The 14,818-nt window shown below is 40.1% G+C and overlaps 1 protein-coding gene across 1 annotated transcript in view; it reads left to right on the forward strand.

Moving 5' to 3' along the window:
- Nucleotides 1-13,972, forward strand: part of LOC145983927 (uncharacterized) — a 128,561-nt gene extending 114,589 nt beyond the window's left edge. The window contains exon 12 of the mRNA XM_083117091.1: nt 13,943-13,972. Within this exon, the coding sequence (XP_082973217.1) occupies nt 13,943-13,948 (6 nt within the window). The 3' untranslated portion in view covers nt 13,949-13,972. The remainder of the gene's footprint in view (nt 1-13,942) is intronic.
- The last annotated feature ends 846 nt before the right edge of the window (nt 13,973-14,818 follow it).

Here is a 14,818-nt window from a genome sequence, read left to right on the forward strand (position 1 = left end):
TTAAACAAGAGCATGGCAACATTATTTGTAATAATAGCGTATAGTGGCTAGATTGTCCTAAAACTGGAATTTTCTAAAAAAAATAATAAACAAATAAATGAATTGACACACGTTCAAAGGGATATTTTCACGTACCAGATCTTGAATTATGATACTCTAACGATAATTGTGTTCTGCTTCAAAGACATTGACAAATATTAATGAAATAACTATTTATATTTGTGGCAATTCAGGACACACTAATATTACCCCTTTTTCCACTCGAGTTCAAAAAACCTTCACAAATATCGACTGAAAAGTTTCCATCATGTGCAATTCTCCATTAAATGTTTTCGCCGGGTCGTGTTACCTTCGTTTTCTTTGTAACAAACAAGTATTCTTTACACATGACATGTATAGGAAGGGGGGTTGGATAATTCTTATAAATATGAAAATTACATTCATGATTTTAGTGGTATAATCGCAGGTAAAATCAAAGATCTTACGTGGAAGATTTTATCTTGCTCTGAACTCGGCCAAAAGGAATTTCGCACCGATCTAATACATTCTCCAATACATTATAAAATGTTAATGAAAGTTTCACGTCGAAAATTTTATCAATGCATCAGTTCTTGACGCCGAGACGTATTTTCTGCAACTACCCCTTCTCTCCTCTCGTCTCCAGTCCCTTCTGTTCTTAACTTCTCCTTCTCCTCTCCCGTCCTTCTCTATTTTTAACTCATACCGCCTTCCCTACTTTTCTCGCCACTTGTCCTCATCCCACCCTTCTCCACTCCTCTTATCTCCTCTCCTGTCTTATATTTCCGACTCCACGGCACTGTTCTCCTCATCTTTTCGTTCTTCTCTTTCTCTCTTTCTCTCTTTTACTCTACTCTCCACTTCCCTCTTCTCGTCTCCTCCTCCCCTCTCCAAACTCCTTTCCTCCTCTTCTATCACCTCGCTTTCCTTCCTCTCTTCTCTCCTCTTTGCTCCATTTTCTTCATTTCTCCTCGCATCTTTTTCCTTTCCACTCATTACTTCTCCTATCCACTTCCTCTTTCCTCTATTTTCTTCCCTTCTTTACTTTTCCTCTTCTCCTTTTGCTTTCTCTTTTTTCCTCTCCTTTGTTCCCTTTCGTTTCCTCTCTCCACTTTTCCTTTGTGTAGACTCATCAACAATGAAATACTAGAAAATCGACGTTGTTTCTTTCTGAGAGTATTGCAACAAATGTAATACTGATTTTTTTTCTAGTTTTATGCAATAATATTTGGATATCTTTCTTTCGCGTATTTTATAAATATCTAATGTGCATGTGGCAACCCTGAAATTGAGCCTAACTCTACACGCAACCCACCAACGCCTTGTGTAAATTGGGTTGCCTAGTTTAAAATGTCGTTGTCCTAAAACTATTGAGAGACACTGTACATGGCCTGGTAGCTAAAGTGCGAATAACATGTTGGCCCGAAAAGGGGACATCCCAAGAGGGTTAGTATACGACCCCCTTAAAATCGGTTAGGCCTAATTATTACATTAATATCAATATTTTTATTTTTATTTTATTAATATTCGTTAAAGTATGTATGATATGTATGATACATCACAAACATAAATGAAATAAAAATATAATAATTATTATAAAATTGGTATGGCTCACGCAGTGTTTCTGTTCTCATCCGATTAAACTTTGATGCTCGTCCTACACTGAAGTAGTTCTTATCGTCAATGTACGCATGTCGCACAACAGGACAACCCGAGAGACACCTATAGAATCACCTATTTACCCCCTCATATCGAGCTCCGAAGTCGTCACTTTGAACTACAGCGCCTTAAATTCAAGGCGCTGCACTTTGATCGTTGCGTCAGCCCGAACGAGGAACACTTGAAGCGAAAAACGGATTTAAAAGACCGGCCTATTTCTAAACGAGGCTATCAAATTCAGTGAAATGTACTTAGGGTCAAGATAGTTATGTAGGACAACAACTCCCTTGCTATGAAATTCAGTGTTTCACCTATCTACCCTATTTAAGTGTTTCTTCATATTGTTGTAATCCCGTCTTACCTGGGATCTGAGGTCACAGGGATGTTTCAATTATACATTTTAGGTAGAGCTTAATTGTATCTGTTAGCTGAACCTGCTCCGATTAAGAGGGAAGAGATATGGAAAGTTGAATTTAAAGGTTATTCACGCTTGTTCATACCTGGTAGGTGAGTGATGTTCTTGTCCAGATGCTTCTTGCAGACCGAATGGTGACTGATGCCAAGGTTCGATTCCGTGACGCTTGGCTCACAAATCCGCGACTCGCTGCATGCTATGCAGCCGTAACTTCGTGTTCCGTCGTCGTAGTTCTGTAGTTGTATGTGTTCTAGAGTAAAGTGTAATCTGAGACTAATGATCCAGAGTGAGCGTCAAAATCCAATGAGAGTCAAATGAGAGCGAGTTCGGGGAGTGAGCTCCCTTTTATAATCTTAGGCTTCGAAAGGTTGTTAAACCTTTCGAACACGCTAGATCTTGTTTAGATCCACGCGTTTGCCTTTCAGTCATTGTTTTCACGGAAGTTACAAAGTTAGCGCATTCTTGGGATCGCCCGCTGGTCGGACAATTCCAGGAAATAAACAAGCGTAAATATTCTCTTGACGAGGTTTTCTCGTATTCGTAATCTCCATATCTCTACAATATATACGTACTTATCTTACGTTCTTGAGAACCTCATGTGTGGTTGTGACTTTTTTTTTTCTTGCCTTTGTCAGCCCTCTTTATTAAAAGAAGTGTGTAAATATGTTTGCCAATGATGTATATTGTAAAAGTTTCACATAAGCAAATTTTATGAATGACATTTGAAATATTTTTCAAAATTCATGCTTGAAGATTTGGGATGGGGAGATGTGTTCCAAGACAACTCTTCAACTGTTAACTCGAACTTCGTTAAAAATATATATTAAAAAATCTCACGTCTTTTATCAAACACCCTTGCTCCGGTTGAAAATGTTGAGGTGGCTGGATTTTTTTGTAAACGTTATGTACTGTTTCTTATTTATGGGAGCCACTGTAATCTAGTCGGTAGTGTGTCCGACTTCCACGTGGGAAGCCTGGGTTCTATTCACTGGGTGGGTGATGAAATAATTTTTCAGACCTTGTCCGTGCATACATGATGTTCACCCAGCCTGGAATAGATTGTAGCGTGATGGTGAACACGTTAGGTCCAAAATAGCCATCGAGAATGTATGAGGCCCTACCCCATAAATGTGTTTTCATTGCACGGCACCTTAATTTACCTGTTTCAAGAATTCTAACTGTAATTTCCTCCTTTTGGGTGCTCGTAGGGAAACATTTTAAAATTCCAGATATTTTTGTGTCATTGGTTATAAATGGCAAATTGTTCACTTTCTTATATTTGTTTGGAAAATTCCTTACTCTTGTAGTTTCTACATTAATAGATGATTCGCATTAGAGATCGTACACAATTTTCATACCTCTTTTAATGTCCACTTCGTTTTTTGCTGCGGTAATCAGGACTAATCTGACATTTTAAAAGGAGATCCGAAATACTATGTAGTATGATTCTACTGGGGACTGAACCTGCGACTCTGGTTAAAACGCAAGAGTGAATCCTCGTACACTATTGAGTGGACCCTCCTCACTCTTGTCACTTCAATTATAATCCATATGCAGTAACTGCCATTGATTTGTTTTCCATCTCCTTTCTGCCACTTTTGGCTAATCGTGATTATTAGGATGAAAGGTGTTAGGATGAAGTGGATGAAGGGACGATTTTACTATCGGCTAGTCTGGATGCCAGAACCTCGTTAGTCTGCAAAATACACTCCAGGGTGAACAACTTTGTCTTCGCAGAATAGCTACAACTTTTCACACACGTGGAGGGTCCAAACCTATCGACGTCTCATTGTCCCTACCTGTCTAGGGCTCGGGTGAGAGGTTGACATTACGGCCTTCTCAATTACTTTACAGTCTTCTCTTTGCCCCCGGCCGTGACTACGCTCCTGGAATGTGTGACTCCTTTCCATTGAGTGGCTTACAATACATGGTTGCGGAAGTTCTTCGACCACCAGGACGCTAGAATTGCGAGCCTTGCGTCTCGAATTCAGGAAGATTGTTGTCATTTAGCTAAGAAAGTTGTTCAGAATTTCAAAATTTATGTGATCTGATCTTTATGCGCAGATAGGCTAATCGAGACTTACCTTACAATTGAAAGTGGGATCCGAACAAATATGCGCTTCCACCGAGCATCGAGCCCAACCTCTTAGATTGAAGGCAACAGTGTTATCACTACGCCATCAGGGGGAGATAAGATGGTTATGGATGACTTCATATTCAAAATTGATTGATTTAGTTCATTTTACTTCGCGTTTTGTGCCTCTAGGCTAATTTACGAAGATGGGGATGAGTGATGAAATTATGAAATTGATGAATGGACATTCACAAACAACCGGCCCTACCCTGTGGCCGCGCTGCGACGCCAAGGGTCCCGGGTTCGAATCCCGGTCGAGCTTGGTTGTTTGTGAATGTCCATTCATCAATTTCATAATTTCATCACTCATCCCCATCTTCGTAAATTAGCCTAGAGGCACAAAACGCGAAGTAAAATAAACTAAATCAATCAATTCACAAACAACCAAGCCTGAGCGGGATCGAACCCGGGACCCTTGGCGTCGTAGCGCGATGTGCTAACCACTCTGCCACAGGATCAGGCCATATACATAATGTTGGAGTTTCAGTTTCCTGATAAGTCAACTTTATGCTCACACAGGGTTTCGGGACTGGACCTACAAATTAAGTTAGGAATGGAACCACAAAGTGTTTTCACCAGGTCTCGAACCCGCAATGCAATAATATGTATTCGCTGTTCAGAACAAATAGTCCTCCTCAAAGTTTTCCCATTTTACGCTCAGCTACTCTGCTGATTCTGGCACGAGCTTCACCACGAAGTCGAGTAAGGGGGCGGAGTAATGGCGCCTACCGTGCCATCAAAATGAGAGAGAGGGATTTTTCTATAAATTAATATTAAAAAATTCAACACGTAAGAGATTACACATGGTAGCATGCTGCAATATCTGAGATATGGCTGGGGGAGGAGTGAATGAGGATATATTTGGTAAGTAATTCAGTTACTTTAACTGCTGTACTAGATGCACCACATTCAATCAATTATATGAAGAAACGGAAGATTTACGGGGGGGCAGATCAAGTCAAATGCTCAGTAAGTAAAAGCGGCCTTCGGTAATAGGATGGTAGTAGACACTCTGTTGTAACTAAACACTTTATTGGGATTATTATATGATCGGGGAGGGGGGACGCGCCATTGGCCTTGATGTGTGTGTGGGGGGGTGCACCCCTTTGCTGGAATGTTACCTTTAACGGTACCACAACCGTCTCACCCATGAACGTTCCATCTACTATTCGCTAAAAACCGGCGACTTCTGTCTGCGATTTTATTTAGGTCCACTATTCATCACAGATAGGCTAATGCAGGAATGCCGTTAATGGGCCATTTCACAGAAATAAAAGTAAGGCTAGATGCCAAGACCGTGACTGTGTATAAAACATAATTTTCCCTTCATAAATGTATCATGATAAAAAGTAATCAAGCAAATCATGTACGTAGTACTAACGGTCCTTAGTCTCGATTGTGTTTTTACCAATTTCCCTTTGAAGTGGTGACCAACAGAGAAACCTTGAAAGCGCTGTTACTGTCGTGACAATCCAGGCTCACATTCTGTGAAATGGCTGTAATGCATATTCTGCCATTTTTAATGCATATGAAATCCTATACAGAATATTGTGTCAATTTTTGTGCAAAACTCAGCCAGATATTCACGGGCGGCTAAAGAGCCTGGCGACCTGAACAACTGCCCGCGGGTGCCAAACCGGGTCTTCCCCTTGATTAACACCAAAACCTAATTTCCGATTGCACAAGCGTGACTACTTATTTGTTTCTTTCTTTGAGTTATTTTTAAGTCCCTTTCATCACAAAAAGGATAATCAGGACTGTACTTACAGTTTAAACAAGGATCCGAAACACTATGTACTTTGACTGGATGCGTGGCTGTTTGTTTCCAAAAAAGTGTCGGATTTATTGTTGACAAGAATTAATGGAAGTGGCTTCTGCATAACATAATAAGCAAGTTGCTAATTCATGTTGAAATTTTAGCTGAGATTATTGTTACTTTCATACGATTATTTAGTCATTAAATATCAATAAAAATGTTCTTTAACAGTAAAACTTTAGGTATTTTTAAGACTATTATTTTTCCCCTTCGTTAAAACCGTAAATGTGTAACATTATCTGTAAAATATATAAAACGAAATAGGTGCACAAAGTGCTCCATGAACCCTCAAAGTAGTCCCCCAGAGCTTCACAACACATATTGTAGTTGCTATGACTCTGTCTCACTATTTTTTTTTCTTTTTGTACAACTAATGTAGCCTTGTGACTAATACTTGTTTTAATGATCTTCCCTACCAAAACCCTTGGTACACATGAACTTCATTTTTCATCCATTGTTCAGTTCCATACACTGTCCTCTTCCATTTGTATATTTGGAATTTTTGTGCCGGTCTTGCATTCTCACGGGAAAGAAAGTTGCCATGCCCCAACCCTCGTATTTCTACTCTCGAACGTCGATCCAAATTTTCAGACTGAAATTGTCGATAAGCCGAGGTAAGGTAAAAAAAATATAAAGTTTCCCGTGCATACAGCACCGTGCCATGAAGTTCAGTTATGCTGTGGGACTCTAATGTGGTAAGTATGAGGGCTTTATCTGCTGCTGTCAATAGGCCTCATGTAAGCCCAGGTTGAAGACTTATTGCATTTAGCCCAGGACACCGCTATTGAAAACCGAAACACAGATGTATTGTTGGTATGCTTTGAACTTGGCAACAAATCACAACTGGGGAAGTGGAATATTAGGAAAATACGACAGTGTGGAAATGAGTATAAAAAATAAGAAAACTTTCTAAACAAGGAAAATACTTTACTAGTTCCAATAGTTATGGACATTGTTACAAAATTTATTAGAGGCACTCCTCAGGTTATAGTCTCGGCATACATAGTCATTCATATACCTACCTCGTTCTCGGTATCGAAGAGCAAGTCTCTGTCTCGTCTCAAAGAATGTATTTAGTCTGACATACACCACGAACGGCCCTCCGAGATGCCCCAAGTTGTAACATAACGTGTAGAGAGAGATCATTTAACACAAACTGCTAAATAAACTTGTTTCATTTGACGCCTCGTCGTGACGTTACGAACTCTTGAAAATAGGAATTTTAACTTGAAAAGATATGCAATCTCGCGACACCGGGTCACAATTCCCTATAATATATTACAATTGTAAATATTTAAAATTAAATATGACATATAAACAACGAGATATTTGTTTTAAATCGCTGGAGAAGTCGCAAAGTAAAGCAAATTTCGTTTAGGTAATGTTTCTGAAATTTCACAAAGTCTGAGTCTCGTCTCGTCTTGTTCTTTTCTTCTTTTTTTTTTACCGAAGTCTTCTCCCTTACCATTCATTATACCTCGCTTCACGAAGATAACAATTAAAGATGATATGATGAAATTGATGAAGTGACACTCACAAAAAACACTCATGCCCAGGCTGAGCTTCGATCCCTGGATCTTTGGCATCGTAGCGCGTTGTGCTAACCACGCCGCCATGGAGGCCGGCTAAGGGAGAGAGAGACCCAGTATCGACTCAGTGGCGATGCTAGAGGGTCGATCCGTCTGCTCCTCTTCCGCCTCTTATCCAAAATGGAAGAATAGAGAGAACAATAAAGTTTAAATACGGAGAAACTAGTACTCACTTTTATCCGCGAAGCTGTTTTTTCTTCTTTTTCGATTAATTTCATTGGCTTGGCTTGGCCAAGCAACAGCGCAGCAAGTTCCAACGAGGATGGTGGCAGTGGCCACTGAAATTAATGGAAAAAGAAGAAAAAACAGCTTCGGGGATAAAAGTGAGTACTAGTTTCTCCATATTTATATACTACCGCGTCTCTCTTTTCCCAATTATGAATAAAGTTTATTTTGCCAAAATATAGACCCTTCCTTTGCTTCCATGCCAGGGTTTCAAATGCGGTGGTGGATCTATACAGGGTGTCTCAGCAGAATCCGCAGAAAGTTCAAGTTGAAGTTTCCGCTCAATTTGTCTTCAGTACAGCGTTGCGTGTGTGTATTTACACGAAATGTGTGTATTTTCGCTGCTTATATCTAATGTTGTGTGTAATCACTGGCGTACACAGGATTTTTTTTGGGACGGTCTGAAGGTGTGAAGGTGGAGAGTTTATAGCTACTTTCTAATAGGGGTGGCACACACAATAAGATATTTCCTATATTTAGAGGTTTCCACTCTCAAAAATGGTAACCGAGGACAGTGGCAACCATTGGGTGTCGAAACAGGGGTGTGTGTGCGAAAGAGAACCCTTGTCTTGGTAGACATGCCCTAGTATTAAGAGACCATAGTGTGATGGTTTCTTCAGAGTACTTTGCTGGTTATATTAGAAAATGTTAATTTTACCAAAATTTCGGAGGAGGCTGCAGCACATTCAGCCCCCTCTCTGCGTACGCCAGTGTGTACTCTGTATGAGAAACTTGTGTGCATTTGCGAAAAATGTTTCAATGTCTCAAATTTTGTTTACACTATTTTTGGGGTCGTTCGCAAATCATGTTTTTCTTATACTATAAAGAAATCACAAAACACATCGATTCTGCTGTTTGCTGCTTCCGTCTTCTTTGGTGGGGTCCCCTGTAACAGTTTAAAATATTGCCTTTCACTTCTGCATTCACAAAAGAACTGAGGGGACAGGAAACTTAAGTAGGGCAGGGGAGAGGGTGGTAGGTCCTTGGAGACACTGGCCGCTGACAGTGCCGACAACCATTGGGAAGCTGGTGGGTGGGGGTCGGGTGGGAGGTATTTTCGACTTCTCTCGTTCTACTGTTAATAAATTAAAAAGGAACTAATTGGAAATGTCGTAAAATATATACAGACCATAATACGCAATTCTTGGGACACGCTTTTATAATTTGTAAGTGCATATTTTAAGTCCATACGCTTGTTTTAATGTTTTGGCCTCATTTAGTGCATATAAATTCACCCTCTAAAGACGATGTAATGAAATTGAATGATTGAATAATTTGGTTTATTTTACTTTGTTTTTCAGCCATTTTTGGCTAAACGCGAAGATGAGGATCAGTGACGATATGATGAAATTGCAATTACAATAAAGATTAACCATGAACAGGCCGGGATTAAAACCTGGACGTGCTGTGCACCAGAAACGTGCGGTAAGGAAAGGCGGGGCAAGCGTCGCTTGCAGGCACGTATCCAGAGGGGGGGCTTAGGGGGCTCGAGCCCCTCCCGAAAGTTTTAGGTTTACACTAGATAAAATGAGGTTTTTTGTTTCTTGTGGTGTGAAATAAAATAATGTGACAATAATTTAAGGAAATAAATAATTGTCGAGGCAAGACGGAGAATGTTCCGTAACCATGTTATTTATAATAGCACGTATCCAAGATGGAGCACAGGGGGCTCGACCCTCTCCCCAGGAAATGTTTCAGTTTACGTTAGATAAAATTAGGTTTTTGGCTTCTTGAATAATGTGAAAATGATGTAAGGAGAGAAATAATTATCGAGGCAAGACGGAGCATGTTTACACCCCTGTTATTGTTAATAGCACGTATCCAAGGTGGGGATGAAGTGGCTCGAGCCCCCTCTCAGGAATTTTTTTCAATTTACACTAGATAAAATTAGATTTTTGGCGTCTTGAATAATGTAAAGATAATAAATTTATAAATCTGAGAGAAATAATTATCGAGACAAGACGGAGAGCGTTCTATAACCTTATTATTGTCAATAGCACGTATCCAAGGTGGAAATCAGGAGGCTCGAGCCCCCCTTCAGGATTTTTTTCTGTTTACACTAGATAAAATTAGGATTTTGGCTTCTTGAATAATGTGATGATAATTTGGGAGAAATAATTATCGAGACAAGATGGAGAATGTTATATAACCCTGTTATTGTTAATAGCACGTATCCAAGGTGGGGTTGAGGGTACTCGAGCCCCCCCCCAGGAAATTTTATATTTTACACTAGATAAAATTAGGTTTTTGGCTTTTTGAATAATGTGACGATGATTTAAGGAGATAGAAAATTATCGAGGCAAGACGGAGAAAGTTCTATAACCCTGTTGTTGATAATATTGCACTTAAACTTTTCTTACGCTTTCGGTGTTGTCGCAGCGCACTTGAGCACTATGTAGAGACTTGTCAGCATTTGGAAGCTGCACAGCAAAGGTAGCGCCACACGTAGGGCGATTCGTTGTAATTTCTAATCTCTGGAAGCCGGGAGAGGGTACGTTCTTGAATGAGAGAAGGAGTCAACTACTGGCAATATTAACGAATCGTTTTATCTGTGGAACGTTCTAGAATATAACGAGGATATAAATACGCGGATTCAATTTTTCGGTTGATCTGTACAAAGAATCGGTTAATGAGATTTCAGAGGTAAGACAATTCATACAGTCGATTGGTGATCATATCAGTCAGCATCCTCTGGTTGCTTTATAAGATATATAGTGATTCGAAAATGAAGACATTGATGACAGCAGAACTTCCGGGGCCTCAGAGTAGTGATAGCTCGGTTCGAGGGCCGAAGAGATCAAGGCCTCTCTCTCTCTAAAGTGAATATTTCAGCAGTACCGGATATTGGAGTGCTTTATTAAAACAGAAATAAGCTGCATAGATCAACTGAAAATCAAAGTTTTGAGTGATGATTTAGTTTTGCCAGAACTAAATTTCGTATATGCAGTCCGAGAATTTCATGGTAAAAAAAAAATAACTTTTGTGTTTAAGCCTACTGGGTTCGAAATACATTGAAACACTTAACTACCATAAAGAGACAGCCGAAAATTTTATGAATGTCGAGAAGAAAAAGGAAGATGTTGCATATGTAGACATTTTAGGCGGAAATTGCAGGCTCTACCAGGACCCAAATCAGGGCTCTACCAACTAGCCATCCTTGACTTGAACCGATTTTTCGTTAAAATGTCTACATAGTACATGTCTTGTGTATATCAAATCGTAAGGTGTTGCCTGTATAGTGAACAAGCACAGAAAATATAGGAGAGAGAAGAAAACTGAGGAGCATTCCCACCGGTTGAGGAGAATTTTTTTCTGTGGTGAACAACTACGTCGAGGTGACAATAACAGTGGCCTAATAAGGGAGATTTCACACCGTGTCGCCTGAAGATTAGGTTTGTGCGTCCTCTTGTGTCGCTATGGTGTGAAACGTTGCTGTTGATTGGCACATTCCAATCGACATGTATCGCGTGTCCCTTCAGTCTGAAACCTTCCTACGTCTTGAAAATCCAAGTCACAAGGATGGAAAATTAGGGCCTTGTTAAGTTTAGGTGTGAAAGCAGGCAGACGACAGCACCCTAAAGGATCATATTCAAACCTGCAGGAAGAACGCATCTTACTTCAATCTCCAATACGGAATGATAAAAACTTCTGGTGAGTTGATTTTAAAAAAAAAATGTGCCCGAGATAAAGAGAGGCATGCCCAGGATTTTCGGAAGGGAAAGGGGTTACGCATACTATTTTTGGTGGTCAGTCCTGATTTTGCCATTTTTTTCCTGTCTTTGACGTTCCTCTTTTTTTTATTTATTTTTTTTAAAAAAATGCTGGGTCAAATGGGGTTATGACCTCACCAACCCTCCCTTGGGCACGTCACTGGAGATAAATGATTAAGCATTTGATCATACTGAGAAACGAAACATTAGATGTGTTGGGAACGGAAGGGTTTTCAATGTGCATTAATTGTTTCGTGATCCACCTGTATTCGAGTAGACTTCCTTTGTTTCGTGCCGATATATGACAAGACAGCGGAAGCTGTGACAGGCATTTTTGAACACTTGTGAGTGCTAAGGACTGAATCTGAACAATGTGGTGGGTTTTGGCTTTTATACGAGCTGCAAAAATGGGAGGACAAGACAAGTTAGTGGTGTTCAGGCTAAAATCAGAGAGAAATACTCGAGAACTGTCTGCGCCCAGTTCGCAACCCACAGTTTGAATCTCGCGTTGTCGAGTGAATTGTCCATCCCGTGCATGTGTAACAGCTTCGTAAAAACTCTCAAAGATACCATAGATGTTTTTATGCCAGATGAGAAGAAATGGACAAACACACATACCGAGATGGTTCCGGCATATAATGTTAATGCATGGAAACAGAGGAGTCGAGTGGTAAAAAATGTTCCGATTTCACGTTCTGATTAAAATGACAGCCTTACAGTGGCGACGATTTAAGGATAGTTGGTCCCCATTTTTTATTTTCTTGCCTCAACATTATGGCCTCTTAATGTTAAGCCTTGTCTGCCAAGAGAAAGTAAACTTTCCTTGCACCGCCCTTCACCCCCCCCCCCTTTTGGAACCCAATTGCCACCACTGGTCTTGAACATACAATTGTGAGGTTCTTACTATACCCCTTAAAAAAATGGTGTTGAGCCCCCCCCGAAAGGAATTCCTGGATACGTGCCTGGTCGCTTGCGTTGTTTTTTAAAACACTTTTGATATCTTAAGTCCGTGTTTTTCAATGCCTTTATATACCTTAAAATGGAATTTATTTACTATAAGATATTTACATTACAGAATTTTGATTTCCCCTATTTCCTGTTCTATTGGCTTGGAACATAAACCGGCTGCGCCCTTGACGACTCTGGGTGATGCGGCACGACTGACTGCGTTAGAAGAAGAGGACTGCTCGCCTTTCTCCCCGCTTTTCGAGTGACTTATGCAGTTCTTGCATGGTCACTGTCGATCCCCGTTCACGAAGAAAAAAGACAGAGGGCAAGCGACACCAAGCCCGCATCTGTCTTTGGCAAGGGTGTTGGAAAAAAATCGTCCACACTGGCCACAAGGTTGCTAACTTCCAGAATTTTCTGTGCGTCCTTAACACCACCTAACGCGGTACTATTTTCATGTTTGAAACTCTATAGTAATCAACAAATTACATTATGAAGTTAGCCAGTGATCATCACTAGTCGTATGCTATTTATAAGAAATGAAATCACAGCCGGTACTTGAACATATCCGTCATTCAGTCAGTTACTCGGAAATATGGAGGGTATGTAACACTGCAACTGCATGTAGGGTGAAACGGAAGAAGCGTGTTGTTTTTTACTGTGATATTGTGCTGTGTTTTTCTGTTCTTTGCGTAGTGTTTTTGTACCTGATGTAAAAGTATGATTCTACATTGAAAATTTCCGCCATGGTTGACATACCAGACGAGCCATCGATTTGCAGTGTTGCAGGTAAGGACTTGATTATTAGATGCCTTCTTTCAAAACCATTCAGTTCGAGAATATAAGGTGGAAAGGTTGGAGCTTGTGAACCATGAGCGACCGTGTCCTGAATTGTTCATAACCAAACCAACTAAGAAAGATGGGAAAGTTTTCATAAGGCAGTTTAAAACATCTCAGTATAACAATATTATCTGGTTATGTGGCAGCAATGATCTTAATAAATTATTTTGTTGGCCATGCGTTTTATTCAATACAAATTTAGGACCATGGAACTCAGTGGCGTGCCCAAAATGGGGGGGGGGGGTGATGTGGGTTATAACCCCCCCTTCGCCAAGTATTCCTAAAAAAGAACGTCAAAAGTAGGAAAATATGACAAAATGAGGGCTGACTACCAAGAAAAAGTATACATAACCCCTCCCTTTCGAAAATCCCGAGCACGCCACTGATGGAACTATACAGGCTACGGTGAGTGATTTGAGCAATTTTTATAATGCAGTGCAAAGACATGAACGTTCGCAGAATCACATCTGCGCTTGCATCCAACTGAAGACAAGGCATGATTCATAATTCTAGCCAAGTAAGAAACCAAAACCCGTCCGTTTATTTAATATCAAAACTTCATGCTAATAGGATGTTTCTTATTTTCAGGATTAAAGAAGAACGTAATTTAATTTACAGTTGCCCTCAAATATCAGGTAAATCATAATTTTCTTCATGGTTGGAATTTAAAAGTTATATCGAAAGGCTGTTTTCCTTCTTTAAAAACCGTGCAACGAAGATTTGATTTTACGGTATGTATGCACTTCACACACTCAAGCCCGATACGTCACCACTATGCACATTATTGTAAATGGGGATGTGTGTAGGCCTATATTATATTTGAAATTGTTATAATTAACCGAAACGAAAAATTCACCCATCGCTTGCCTATCACGAAAGGCCACGGCACGCCCCTGCTGTGCACAAATAAATTGATGAAGGACACTCACAAAAACACCTAAGCCCAGGCCGGGATTCGGACCAGATGTAGGCCTCCCCGATGGCGCAGTGGTAGCGTCGTCGCCTTGTAATCAAGGGATCCCGGGTTCGATACTCGGTGGAGGCACATAGTGTTTCGGATCCCACTTTAAACTGTAGGTCCAGTACCAATTAGCCTTACTGTGCATAAAGTGGACTTAAAACACCAACTCAATCAATCAACCAATCGAACCAGATATCCCTGGCGTCCTAGCTCACTGTGCTAACTTCTTTGCCACAGATATCGGCACTCGATATTTTAAAATGCCATGATAATCACGTCCATTAGCAAATTAGGGACATCTTATCGTTTATTAAATATTTGGACAAACAAATAATTAGGACAATAATGGATTTTTAAAGTATATTTTGTTCGTTCAACTCAATAAATGTTTTACAATGCACAACAAACCGATGAATTGTAATGCACTAACCAGTCGTATATGCTACATATATGGCTTTGTACGTACATAGTTAAAATATGTGAATGACTTGCTGAACGATCCT

The sequence above is a fragment of the Lepisma saccharinum genome, chromosome 2 (genome assembly GCF_977018435.1).
Source record: "Lepisma saccharinum chromosome 2, izLepSacc3.1, whole genome shotgun sequence".
In the NCBI taxonomy this organism is placed as follows: domain Eukaryota; kingdom Metazoa; phylum Arthropoda; class Insecta; order Zygentoma; family Lepismatidae; genus Lepisma; species Lepisma saccharinum.